General features: G+C 37.6%; 1 protein-coding gene across 1 annotated transcript in view; it reads left to right on the forward strand.

Moving 5' to 3' along the window:
• Positions 1-9,712, forward strand: part of ssbp4.L (single stranded DNA binding protein 4 L homeolog) — a 229,323-nt gene extending 219,611 nt beyond the window's left edge. The window contains exons 12-18 of the mRNA XM_041562361.1: positions 279-314; positions 462-516; positions 1,688-1,758; positions 2,028-2,106; positions 4,252-4,280; positions 4,367-4,468; positions 6,260-9,712. Coding sequence (XP_041418295.1) covers positions 279-314; positions 462-516; positions 1,688-1,758; positions 2,028-2,106; positions 4,252-4,280; positions 4,367-4,468; positions 6,260-6,289 — 402 coding nt within the window. The 3' untranslated portion in view covers positions 6,290-9,712. The remainder of the gene's footprint in view (positions 1-278; positions 315-461; positions 517-1,687; positions 1,759-2,027; positions 2,107-4,251; positions 4,281-4,366; positions 4,469-6,259) is intronic.
• Positions 9,713-14,479: the final 4,767 nt, after the last annotated feature.

Consider the following 14,479-nt stretch of genomic DNA (forward strand, 5'->3'; position numbering starts at 1 on the left):
CACCATCGATTTGGATGTGGTTTAAAAAGCCTTTATTTGTGCTCTTGTGGGCATCCCCCGCGACGTTTCAGGCCATGTGGCCTTTTATCAAGCTAAAGAAGAGGAAGAGGAAGCACACTCATAAGCCATTATTTCTCAAAAAACTATTAAAAGAAAATAATAGAACCTCACAATGAATAATTAAGCATCCACTAGGTTTTAGTCTATATATACCCAATGTAATGTTATGTAAATCTTTATTAATAAGAATGTGTTTTTTTTTGCTTATTCCAATGCAGATAGCATATTCATCATCCTCACCAGGAAACTATGTGGTAAGTGCTGTGGTAAAACACATGCCAATTTCAATGTTTTATCATGTTTTATTCAGCACCTTTTTTCCCTGTGTCAGTCCAATCCTTTCTGTTTATTATCCCATAAATTAGTTTATTTAAAAACTAGAAACTCTTTCTGTGTTTTAGGGTCCCCCGGGAGGTGGAGGTCCTCCAGGAACCCCTATCATGCCAAGCCCTGGAGGTAATAAAACTCAAATATTGTACTTTTCTTATTTTTATCAGCTCAATAAAAGCACTCCCAGCATAGTGAGTAAGTGACACATAAATGTCAGTGTGATGGTTCTCAACAAGAAGGTTAGTTAGAAAGCCAGTTAGATTTAGCTGTGCTTACAGTACTACCATTGGTCCAGTAACCCATACAACCTTGTCAGAGATTTGGAACCCGTAGGAACTGGTCAGAGTAGTTGCTATAGGTTACTGGATCTTAGTAAACTTTACAACTGACCCATTTGTGAGCATCACTAAATTGTACCAGTGATTAAAATGCAATAACACTCATGTAAATGCAGCACCCCACGATTATTGGATAAAACAAATATACTGCTTAATATCCAGCTGCTGAAAAGATGCAACAATCCTATGTATCCTGATTAATCAGTATAGTTTATAGGGCTCAAGATTACAATTCAATGGAAATATCACTGAACAACAGGAGGAAGGAAATGAGACAATGCGAAATGTAGTACAGGTATGGGATTCGTTATCCAGAAACCCATTTCCAGAAAGCTCCTCATTACGGAATGCCCGACTCCCATAGACTCCATTTTATCCGAATAATCCAAATTTTTAAAAATTATTTCCCTTTTCTCTGTAATAATAAAACAGTAGCTTGTACTTGATCCAACTAAGATATAATTAATCCTTATTGGAGGCAAAACCAGCCTATTGGGTTTATTTAATGTTTATATGATTTATGAGTAGACTTAGGTATGAAGATCCAAATTATGGAAAGATCCATTTTCCGAAAAACCCCAGGTCCCAAGCATTCTGGATAACAGGTCCCATGTGAATAGGTGTTGTTATATAAATCTACATTTGCCAGTATCTCCAGTGCCAGAGATGTTGGAAGTTGTATGTGCAACAACTGTAGTGCCGAACTATGTAGTTGTGCACCATGGAGCATCACTGTTGTGTAGGCCAACAATAAGTCACAGTGACAAAGCACAAATAAATGCACCACACTGATTCTAGAAGAAAAGCAGATGCAATTTTTGTTCCGTTGACATGCTCTTTTATTATAATTATTATAACCCTGAAGGCTTGATGGTGGATGAACTACTTGCATGTACTATCCAACATTATATTAGGTTCCGTAGGTTCCATTTTTTAATCTTTACTAATCTCTTGTACAGACTCTACAAATTCTAGTGAAAACATGTACACTATGATGAACCCTATTGGACCTGGCGGGAGTAGACCTAACGTAAGTGACTTTGCACCCTTGTAAAACGTTCCAGTCGCAGTCTATTAACAGACATGTGTGTTACAAACATGTTTCTGGTAACAGTGCCAGCATTGTTAAGGTCTTTGTGGTAGTTGTTACAGGACAAAACCTTTTAGTTAAATATCATCACGATTTTGTTTTGGACACATACATCGTTCTTAGACGGCAAATGAATTACACAGACATTACACACACACACAGATGGATTGTTTTAGCCAATGTTTTAATTGACCAACTTTTCCTTACAGTTCCCAATGGGTCCTGGCCCTGATGGTCCCATGGGAGGAATGGGAGCCATGGAACCTCATCATATGAATGGATCTCTAGGTAAGAGTTCTGTATTGACTGTACCTTTCAGACTGCCAGAAAAGAAAACCTTTAACAGGTACCTTACAGCCTGGAAAGATACCTATAAGTTATTCCATTTTTACTCGAACGATTCGAAGGATTTTAATACAACGATCAAAGGAATATCCTTCGATCAAAAAATCACAGGCAAGCCTATGGGGACCTTCCCCATAGGCTAACATTGACTTCGGTAGCTTTTAGCTGCCGAAGTAGGGGGTCGAAGTTTTTCTTAAAGAGACAGTACTTCGACTATCGAATGATCGAATAGTCGAACGATTTTTAGTTCGAATCGTTCGATTCGTAGTCGAAGGTCGAAGTAGCCCATTCGGTGGTCGAAGTAGCCCAAAAAACACTTCGAAATTCGAAGTTTTTTTAATTCGAATCCTTCACTCGAGCTTTGTAAATGTGCCCCTTGGTGTTGGGGTGGGGGACAATGGCAAAACACAGTTTATTTAAGGTCTAGAAGCAGTTCCAGGCCTCTACCATGTAGGGACAATATTTAGATGCACTGCTTTTGCATATAGGGGTTCTGGCTAGCAAATGTAGCTGTGTTAGCATTATGTATTTACACATATTACCATCTTTTCTTTGAGTAGAAGCTGGTTTGCAATGTAGTCATAATGTAGAGCAGATGTTGGAATAACAAACACCATGGTGGGGTGCAGCAGAGTGTGAGTGTGGATAGTAACTGAACACTGATGAGTTCCCCTTGATAACACTGCTGACCATGGGTAGGATCGCAGGCCAGACTGTGTTAGGACCAAGCTAGGCAATTAAGCATGCAATTGAGTTTAGATTGATGCTCACCAAGCTGTGATTTGTTGATACATTGTGGCTGTTCTTCTCACGTGACAGATGCCCCTGGACTCAAATACCCAGGTGCAGATATTACTTCAGTCTAGCGCCAAGTGCACAGATAAATCACAGAACATAAAGGGCACTGCCCTCACACTGATACATGTATTATTTCTCTCAGCTAGCCAAAAGAACATCATGCCTCCTCTCCAGCACGAGGAAAGGGGGGAAATCACTAACATCTTTGGGTGATGCTGGGATAATAGCTCCTAGAACATAATAGATAACAAAGAGACTGGATGAGGAACAAATGGAGAGCCTACGTGCTGCAAAAGAAAAAGGCTCAGCAGAGAAAAAAACTCATAATTCAAATAGCTGAAAAGCTGGATAGCATTCATGAAGAACTGAACATATAATAACACAAGGCAATTCAAATATAGAAATGGACCCCACAGAGCAAAAAGACAATTCCTTAGAGTAGCATTAACAGATTAACAATATCTCTGGCTGCATTAGTACAGAGATTTAACCATGTCATGTTAGTGCGTAGTCCTCCATAATAAAAGTGCTGCTTGTTTCTGCTCATCTACCAAAAACCATAGGCGCTAGACCTGGTGTCCTCAGAGATGAAAATTTACAGCCATGTTTGGACAAAATGATAGTTGGAAATATAAACAAGAACAAAGATTAGGCTATTAGGTTTGGCAACAAAGCACAGATATACTTATAGTTACTGGTACAGGTATGGGACCTGTTATCTGCTCGGGACATGGGGTTTTCAGAACACCAATCTGTCCTTAAGTGGGATTTCCATACATTGACTACTAAAAATATATTTAAACATTGAATAAACCCAATAGAATTGTTTTACCATTTACCATTGTAATATTACAGAGAAAATGGAAATCACTTTGAAAAATTAAAATTGTTTGCCATGGAGTCTATGGTTGATGGCCTTCCCGTAATTTGGAGCTTTCTGGATAATGGGTTTCCGGATAACAGAGGCAACACCTGAAGTAGTTATATTATGAGTAACATTGTATATATTTTGTATATTAAAGCTTGGTTAATAAATGATCAGATTTGAAAATAATGTAAGGCAGCCATCTAGTGGTGTTATGTACATCTACAACTTAAATGTTTACTTCTGCCGATAGCTGTTATTTTCTGTTCTTCAGTCTTTTGCTATTTTTGAGTATTTATTTGTAATGATACTTATGTGTTAAAATGTCAGTGGTGTGTATCGTGAGAGCATAGTTTAACCTTAGTATGCTGAGTATCCCAAAAGAGCATTGCATTAATCTAATACATTTTATTTATTTATTATAGGCTCCGGGGACATGGATGTGTTGCCAAAGGTAATTAACATATGATTGGATGAGTGTACGTGTGGCTTGGTTCTGCCATGGGTCGATCTAATAGTCTCTCTCTGTTCTGACTTTAGAACTCTCCAAATAATATGGCAGGGATGAATAACCCTCCGGGGACACCTCGAGATGACGGAGAGATGGCTGGGAACTTTTTGAACCCCTTCCAAAATGAAAGCGTAAGTATGTTGTACAAATTTCAGTAAATAATGGGAGGCATGTTAATTTGAGTGGATGCTGGAGTATGTGATTACTGATGCCTTGCAGGTTAATGGTAGGCCTGTTAGTAGAATAATGGAATACCTAGTAAAACAATATTACATTATAATACATTTTATGCAGGATGAAAAATAAAAAAATGTCATTGTTGGACTTGGTGGTGGTAAAGAACTACCTGTTGCATTTGTGTCTCCAGTTCTTCCTTGTCTGCTGTACAGTATATGCTGGTGCAGGAAGAGACCAGTGAATGTTCCATAAAGAGCCCTCACTTATTATTGCTGTGCCAGGCCACTAAATGCTTCCTGTTTATTAGTAACTTGGGGTTCTCCCAACTTCTATTATCAGGCATAATTGGTAATAAGAGACCTACGAAGACAAGAGAAAGGCTGGGTTTACGAACACAGTAATATGGAAAGGAATATGGGAGGCCTATACACTTTACATTTCACTGTTGTAAGATTTGTACAATCCCTGTGCTCTGCAAAATATTTCTATGATGTTCTAGTAAAGCTATTGATCTCTGTGCTTTACTTTCCAAGTCCTAGTACATTTTCACACTACGGTCACCCGTACCATATTTCCCCCATTATCAATCCATTTTGTTGGAGACTATGAGGTTAAACATGACAACCAAACAGGCAATAAATCATCTAAATTCTCAGATTGCATAACAATGGACCACCTCTAGCCACACACGTGATGATGGTCCAGGCTTGACTTTTATTTTATTTTTTTTCCATTTCTCAGTATGATTTCCAGCTTTATAAATATGTCAATTATTTTACCCCACCTTTTACACTTTTGGCCTAATATTAAAGGGAATGTCAACCCAACTTTGGTCTTCATTATTTTTTTTTTTATATAGTTTTTGAATTATTTCCCTTCTTCTGATTCTTTCCAGCTTTCAAATGGGTCATCTAAACAACAAATGCTACACATTTCATGTTATTGCTACTTTTTATTACTCATCTTTGTATTCAGGCCTCTCCTATTCATATTCCAGTCTCTTATTCAAATAAATGCATGATTGCTATGGTAAGTTGAATCCTAGCAACCAGATTGCTGAAACTGCAACTGGAGAGCTGCTGAATAAAAATCTAAATAACTCAAAAACCACAAATAATAAAAAATGAAAACCAACTGCAAATTGTCTTAGAATATCACTCTATACATCATATTAAAAGTAAACAAGGTGAACGACCCCTTAAACATCTCTGTTGTTACTGCGGCACCATCCATCCGTCAGTATATATATATATATAGTGAATAAAATACCCCCTCGTAAAATATGAGGATATTAGAAGTTACAGAGGAGTTTCATGACCATATATAAAAACGAGGCCAAAGGGTGAATGTTTTTATACAGGACATGGAACTCTGAGGTAACTTCTAATATCCTCATATTTTGCTAGGGGGGTTACTTTATTTACTATAATATACAAGTTTCAGTGATGTGTATTTTATATATATATTTATATATATATATATATATATATATATATATATATATATATATATATATATATATATATATATATATATACACACACACACACTCAGGCCAGACATATGCCTAGTTGAATCCATGGGAATGTATATATATACATATATATATATATATATATATATATATATATATATATATATATATATATATATTTCATAGAGAGTGTGTGGTTCCTACTTAGATCATGATCAGGGGTAGAGCTTACCATTATCTGTAACCATATCTACTTTTTTTCTCTGCACAGTATTCTCCCAGCATGACCATGAGCGTGTGATACCCCCCCCCCACGGCTGCCATTGGAATGAGTGTTCTCAAGGCCTCATCACTGGAAGGCTGCCAGTGCCCCCGGAAGTGAGGATTTACAAATGAATTTTGCAAAATTGTATATTTAGAAGCAGGAAAGCACCCATTCTACAGGTTCCTTGCATCCTTTTCAAAGACAACAAAAAGATAAATGACTGGATTGCATTTCTGCAATGACTTTTAACCACAATGTGCGCTGGTGGGAGGATTCAGGATTCACCTCTGGAAAACTCTCCTTTATTTCTAGAAAAACATGATCTGAAGACACGGGATAACCCTCACCTGGACCTTCTAATGCAGCTTGTGGGACTTGCATTCAAATTCACTGATGTATTTGTTGGTAACAAATAGAGCTTTTTTTTTTAATGCCCATGGGGACGGTCTCTGGTAGTGAATGGGTTAAAGCAGCCATTAATGGAGATTCATTTTGTTTTTCCTTTTTCACAACAATCTTTCTAAAACTGGGGCTGCTCACCAAGCACTCCTTCAAAGAAGCCATGGCACCCAATGCGCCTCCCAAGAGAACAAAATGGCAGCTCCCACACCCGTTTTGGTTATGCCACTTTTTTCAGGACTGCAAGCTATAATATAATAAGGAAATCATCGTACTGGATTTCTATGGGATGGTGGTACCATTATTGTTCATACAGCAGCCTTTGAGAATACAGCTCATCAGTTACAATTTTCTAAGCATTTCTCCCACATTCTGTATAGTTCTTGCTCTTTTCTCTCTTATATTCTCATTGCATTGCTTTCGAAGGGAAAATGACCTGGTGATCACCTTTATTCGTTTTTGTTCCACTCGGAAAAGAAGTGCTGCTTAGAAGAAACATGGATGGCACCACCAATAGCATAAGAACTATTACAATTGGAGAATACAGCATCTCATTGGTTAACCACATGGGACAGTTTTTGCCATAAGTATTCTAGATTTGCTCTCTGGGAACCTTCTTGTCTAATATCTTTTCCATCCAGTTTTTAGCTATAAAAATCACTTTCCCAGGTTTGCAGAACATTGGAGACTCTTCCAGGAAACCAAAAAAACACAACATGCATAACCATATATAAACACATACCTACCTACATACACACATGTATATGTAACATACTTCTGTGATGATTAGGAGGGGGCAGAGAAAATCACACATTATCTATATGAGTGCACATTTAGGTAATTGGACTTCCCCCTATATTACAGAATGCTTTGAAAATGCATTCATCAGAGTATATTAGTAGTTCTAATGGCATTTACCCTTGATCTTTGTGACATGTACATGTTAGACTTGTGTATGGTCAGTAAGATATGTTTCATACCAGGACATCAACAAACTTGGTTCTAAGAAAGGTGACAAGGTCTTGACATCATAAAGATCCACCATAAATGTCTGTAGACAGTAATTCAGAATCTAGTCGGAGAGGTAATAAAGGTCACTTTGCACCATGTTTAGTAACCCATTGCAGCCAATCACATGAAGCATTTACTGTGTGCATGAAAGCATCTGATTGGTTACTGGGCCTGGTGCATTTTATTACATTATTGATAGTATGAATATACTTTCCCCTTCTGTTTCACATTTAAAAGAAATGCCCTCAACACTTTGCAAATTCAGTACACTTCCACTAACACATCAGGCTGGAAACGACCCGTAATACATTCTGCAACAGATTAACCCCTCAGATCCCAGCGACTTCAACCTGCAGCTCCTAAGATTTTTGATTGCAGTAGTCAACGTTTGAAATAATAGTGGTCCAACAAAGCAATATTCACATACAGTGCTTAATGAAACAGCAATATTTAAATTGATAGTAACTATAAGGTGTTGTTCAATAGGTGAAAAATGTTATTTCCTATGAAAGTGATTTGGTTTTGGCCAATTGCTTTTATGTAAGGCAAAGAGATTCTTCCTACAGACTCCAGATGTTTTATAAGTACATCTTCCCAGCATCAGAGGGCACTAGGAGAAACAGTAGGGACAGCCTTTGAAGAATGGCAGGGTGCTGCACATAGTAGGGTTTGGTTTGAACCAGTAAAGCCCAGAACATGGCCGCCATCAAGAAATCTATTGGCCCCAGGCACTCCCTCCTCAATGGGCTCTTGTTATGAGGTTATGATGTGTGCAAGCTTTCATTGGTTTTCTATAGGATTAATATGCTATTATGGTATGTGATTAAGGGGCAGATTTATCAATCCCCAAACTGGGGAATACAAGGGAGTGTTTCTCAGCTCCAGCCGTCTGGGACCATCTTTGTTATTCACTTATACCAGTGGTCCCCAACCTCATTTCAAAAGTAAAAAGAGTAGGGGAGCAACACAAGCATGAAAAAAGTCATTGGGATGTCAAATAAGCGTTCTAATTGACTATTTGGTAGTTCCTATGTGGACTGGGAGCCTACAGGAGGCTCTATTTGGCAGTACACATAGTTTTTATGCCTCTAAAACTTGCCTGGAATTCAAAAATAAGCTCCTGCTTTGAGACCACTGGGAGCAACATCCAAGGGGTTGGAGAGCAACATGTTACTCACGGGATATTGGTTGGGGATCACTGACTTATACAGATCAATGTTTTTCCTCCTTCAGCAGTGAGACATATACAGAACTCACCATACCATAATACAAATTCTGATACTCAAAACTGCCATTTTCTGATGGAGTTAACACTATATACGTGTCCCAAACAGCATTTTATTTTGCTGTTGTATCTGTGAGCCACCTATTGCTACCCCCACTACTAAAAAAAATCTCACTTGCATATGAGCAACACTTTGGGGCAGATTTATTAAGGGTCAAATTGAAAATTCAAATTATAAATTGTTTTTGTAGTCAAAAACGGCAAATTCAACTAGGGAATTATCCAAACTAGATTCAAGTTTTTCCAAAAAAAAATTAATTTGCTTTTCTAGATTTATCATACTATGGCCCTTTAAGAATTTGACTAAAACCTGCCGAATTGCTGTATAAGTCAACGTTAGAGTTCCAGTGACCAATGTTGAGTTTTTAAAATTCGATTTTATTAATACATTTCCCCCAGTCAATTTCGAATTCAGTCGAATTTAAGGGAGTTTAAAAAAACTCACATCAATTCGAAATTCGACCCTTGATAAATGTGCCTCCCCATATAAACGACTTGCATTTTGTCAGAGAAACAACAGTCTTGTATATCTTTATTTCTCTAAAGGAAGGGAGATTTTCTGCTACAGATGTAGGTTTGTACCCCCGGCAATAATAAAACAACAGTAATCTTGGTCAAAATCAAAGTTTGCATTGTACTATTTGCCATTAGATTTTTTTTCATTATGTTTGATCACTGAATGACCACCTTTATTCATTTATAGAGAACAAAAAAAAAAGACCATAAATTCAGATGGGGGCTTTAGGATAGCAGGCTTGGTTTGAGATAGATAATGGCCATGGCTGGTGTTAATGAGTAGACGGACTCTACGCTAAAAAATGAGAGTTTTCAAGTGACAGTGTTAAGAGACATACGTAATAAACCCACCTCCATACTGGCACCCACCTATACAGCTTGTACGGTGCGATGGAATGGATTATTCTAGCCATGCTATAAACCTTCAAACAGAGATAACCAGAGACGCAGTCATTACAGAACCTTCCATATTACACTGAATGCAGAAATATCCGCTTGGCAAAACTAGGGCTGGATTATTATGTTCTGGATAGAGTAAGGTTGGCTGAAATATCGGCGGCCATGTTTGATACACAACACACATTGCATACACAATTACTGGACTTGCGGCTACTTTATTCCTGATAACAAATCTGATCCCTTCATTTAATCATGTTTGCTGCATGTGGGATTTTTTTTTTCTTTTTTGTTTCAACACAACTGTGATTTCCCCAATACCTTGTTCCCAAGCCATGTAGGGTCTGTCAGTGCCACAGCAGATAGGCGCCAAGCAAAGAAAGACCCTCTCTATGAACTTCCTCCGTGCTGCTCCTCCCCTTCCTCTAACCTCTCCCATAAGAGTATTGCAGGGACAAGGGAAGCTGTTGGGTAGGTGAAATGAAGCAAACAGTCTCTTTTACACAATGGGACAACTTTTACATTTCTTATGAAGGATTTTTGTTTTGTTTTGTTGATTTATTTGTTTTTGTTTTTTCTAAACATAATGGACCTCATTAAAAAAAAGATGTCTGTTCTTTTGGTTGTTTTTTTTTTCTATTGTATTCCAAAGCAACTTTGTACAGAATAATGATATAATTACCCGCCTTCCTCTTATTCTTCATTTTTATACTTTTCCCCTCCCTCCTGAAATGTCTGCGTAACTATAGTGTGATGTAAAATACTGTAACATTAGGACAGGATTTAAAAGACAAAAAAATAAAACTGTACTGCTCTTTGTTCTTTATATGATATGACAGTATTTGGAATATAAAGCATTCTCTCTCAGAGCTGGCTTTGTATTTTGCTCGTAGGTTAGAATTCAGTCCTAGATTTTAGTTGTCCAGTGTAGCGAATATATATAAATATACCAATATATATATATATATATATATATATATATATATATATATATATATATATATATATATATATATATATATATATATATATAGAATATCATGTCATTTGTATGTTCTTTATATTGTAAAAATTCTTTAGACTGAAAGTTGCTTAACAAAAAAAAAAACAAAAAAACAAAACTGCATCAATAAATGTAATTTGATTTTTTCATAAATATTGTTTGGTCTCTGTTTTATATGTTTCTGTAGGTTTCATGCCTCATTGTTAGGGGGGGACGATTTATCAACACTTGAATTAGAATTCAAGTTTTTTTGAGCTAAAACTCACAAATTTGAGTTCAAAAACCTTTGACATTTAGGGGCACATTTACTAAGGGTCGAATTTCGAAGTGATTAGATTTAGCAGTTTTCGATCTAATTCAAATCGTTCGAATCGAATGTTTCGAACGATTTAATCGGTCGATCGAACGATTTTCAAAAAAAGACTTTGACTTCTAAAAACTTATGGTTTTTGGAGGTCCCATAGGCTAACATAGCAATTCGGCAGGTTTCAGGTGGCGAAGTCGAAGATTTTTAAAGAGACAGTACTTCGATTTACGAATGGTCTAATATTCTAAGTTTTTTCAATTCGAATCGAGTTTTGGCCTATTCGATGGGTGAAGTACCCAAAAATTACTTTGAAATTCGAAGTTTTTGAATTCGAAAATTCACTTCGAATTCACTTCGACCCTTAGTAAATGGGCCCCTTAGAGATTGATTAAGCACAAAAAATGCAAGTTTAAAAATTTGGCATCTCAGCTGTTGAATTCATGTAGAAATCAATGAGAGTTTCCTAAGCAAAGTTTTTTTACTTTTTCAAATGTTTTTTGAGCTTGTAACTTACATAATTTTATAGTTTTTTTTCCATTGAGCTTTTTTTAAATAAGCAAACATTTAAGTTATTTTTACATGTCAGTTTAGTCAAAGTAGAAAAAAAACCTTGAGAAAGGGCACCGATCTGGGCCCGAAACATGTTGGGGCACATTTACTTTGCTCGAGTGAAGGAATAGAATAAAAAAAACTTTGACTTTATAATGTTTTTTTTGGCTACGACTTCAAATCGAACGATTCGAACTAAAAATCGTTTGAATATTTGACCATTCGATAATCGAAGTACTGTCTCTTTAAAAAAAACTTCGACCCACTACTTCGCCACCTAAAACCTACCGAGCACCAATGTTAGCCTATGGGAAAGGTCCTCATAGGCTTTCAATTTTTTGGTTGAAGAAAAATCATTCGATCGATGGATTAAAATCCTTCAAATCAAACGATTCGTAGGATTTAATCATTCGATCGAACGATTTTTCATTCGGTCGTTCGATCTAACTATATTAATATTTGAAGTCGAAGGATTTACATTCGGCAGTAGAATATCGAAGGTTAATTAACCCTCGATATTGGACCATATGTAAATCTGCCCCGTTGTGTCAGCAAGTCTGAAATAAAACCTCACTTCAGCAGTAATCTGCTTTGTCGAGTGCTCTCCTTTCTACAATCAAAGGCAATGGTCTTATAGGTGTGAACCATCAAGCCAAAGAGCCAATGACTGATGAGAACACTCTGTATGTAAAGATTATGATTAGTGGAACCCTATAGATGGTATGTATAACTGGATTGAAGGGCCCACTCCTGCTTGGTGTCTCAGGGATAACCACATAATAAATAACAAAAAAAATGAGAGCCCCCTCTGCCCTCCTTTTCTCTCGTTCCCATTGAATGTGCTCGTTCCCATCGAATAGCTTGGGACAGCTATCTTTAACCATCTATTTATTTATTCTATTTATTTATTAGAAAATACTGATTATTCATTTCTTGATGAATTATGAGTCATATTTATGATGAACACTTGACATGACCACGATGGATGGTACCAGTGCACCAAATGGTGAGAAATTCACACCTAACAGGCTCACAACAGCAATGACTTGGCTATTTCGTTTGTCAGCCTTGCTGGTGGCACGTCCTGCTGCTCTCTTTAAGCACATGCTCTGTACTTAAGCTGATGTTAAAGGCCCACTACCCCCCCTCCCAAAGAATCGCTCATCCTCTCTTTGTACCGGAGCACTACCGCCTAGTTGCAAGTGTTCTAGAATTAAACCCGTGTGGCTGAGCTGCATGATGCCCCTTCATTTATGCCTCCCTAGGCCTGGGCTATTATGGCGTTGCCTGAAATCCAGGCCTGAAATAAATGAACCCCTCTAAAACAACGAAGCAGAGAAAGCTTTTCCAGTTGTAAAAGGGACATCTACCAATCACTTCTACACGATTTCATCAGGATTTAGCTGGAGAATTTTCAGATTCTAAATTGTTGCAGAGGTTTTGAGAAAGGGCCCAGTGGGGCCTGAAATGTTGTCTTGTATGCACCTATTAGTGGAGCCATTAAAGCACATTTGAAGCACTAATAGTGAAGTTTTGGTGCCCTACAGTGTATTTTGAACTTTAAATATTGCTTGAGCTATGGCAGGTGGTCTTTTCATTGTCTAGCACCTGACCCACTAAAAGGTTTATTCACAGATAAGCTCTTCGTACTCAAGTGGAATTAGCATAGTTTTGTCACATGATAAATCCCAGAAAAGTTTATTTTTTCCTGTTACTTTTTTGTGTTTTTGGCAACAAAAAGTCCAACCTGAAAATAAAATGTGGCTTAGTAAATCAGCCTCCTAATCAGGTTGCATCTTTGAGCACTTTTGCAATTTATATTCATTTTTGGTTTTTAACAGTATTATCACTATCACTCGGCGATGCTTTTTCCATAGTCCACCGGAACTTCGGGCGACTATGTAAAAAACATCGCTGCGTGTGCTTTAGCGCAGGAGACTTTTCATTATAGCCTATGGGAAAACACGCTGAGGCAGTTCGGGGAGACGAGGCGATTAGTCACGAGGCGACAAAATCTCCCTGAATCTCCTCGTGTGAACTAACACTTAAATGTTTCAACTCCAGCCGTGTATATATAAAGTGGATAATGTACCCCTACTGTAACTCATAAAGATACTGTATTGGAAGTCACCAAAACATTTCTTCAGGGAACTATTCCTTCTCTTTGTCTTTTGTAGAATTACAGCCTCCCATCTGTTTCATGCCCTCTCCTCTGATTCCACTTTGTCCTTCATCCTGTTTAGGGTGAGGCTCACATCTGTTCCACAGAGCGTTCCCTCTCATCCCTCCTTCGCTATATGCTTCTGTCTAGTGCTCACTTTCCTTTGTTCCCTTCCAGTTGGTCCAGCTCCTGAAAATTGATGGCAGTCAGTCACAGAAGATCCAGCCAGAGGAAGGGGGTGAACTGCCTGGGGGAGTTAAGCAGCAGTGTAAACATCTTGGAGAGTGTGGTTGAAGGGCTATGGGTGCTGAGATAACAGCACAGTCTACAAGCTCTGTGTGTGTCTAAGTTATAAAAGGCATGTTCAAACATCTGAATGTTTATAAGTAAATAACATGGTACAGTTACCATTTTGTAGATTCCCCAGTGAATAATGTACCCTCTACCGTAAAATATAAGGCTATTATAACTCAGCAGGGAGTTCCATGACTATATAAAGGCACAAGACTGAAGCTCATATTTTACAACTTGGGTGCATGATTCGTTATAATCCACAAGTTTCAGGGAGTCATGTGACACAAATGGCATCACTAAGCATC

The sequence above is a fragment of the Xenopus laevis genome, chromosome 1L, assembly GCF_017654675.1.
Source record: "Xenopus laevis strain J_2021 chromosome 1L, Xenopus_laevis_v10.1, whole genome shotgun sequence".
In the NCBI taxonomy this organism is placed as follows: domain Eukaryota; kingdom Metazoa; phylum Chordata; class Amphibia; order Anura; family Pipidae; genus Xenopus; species Xenopus laevis.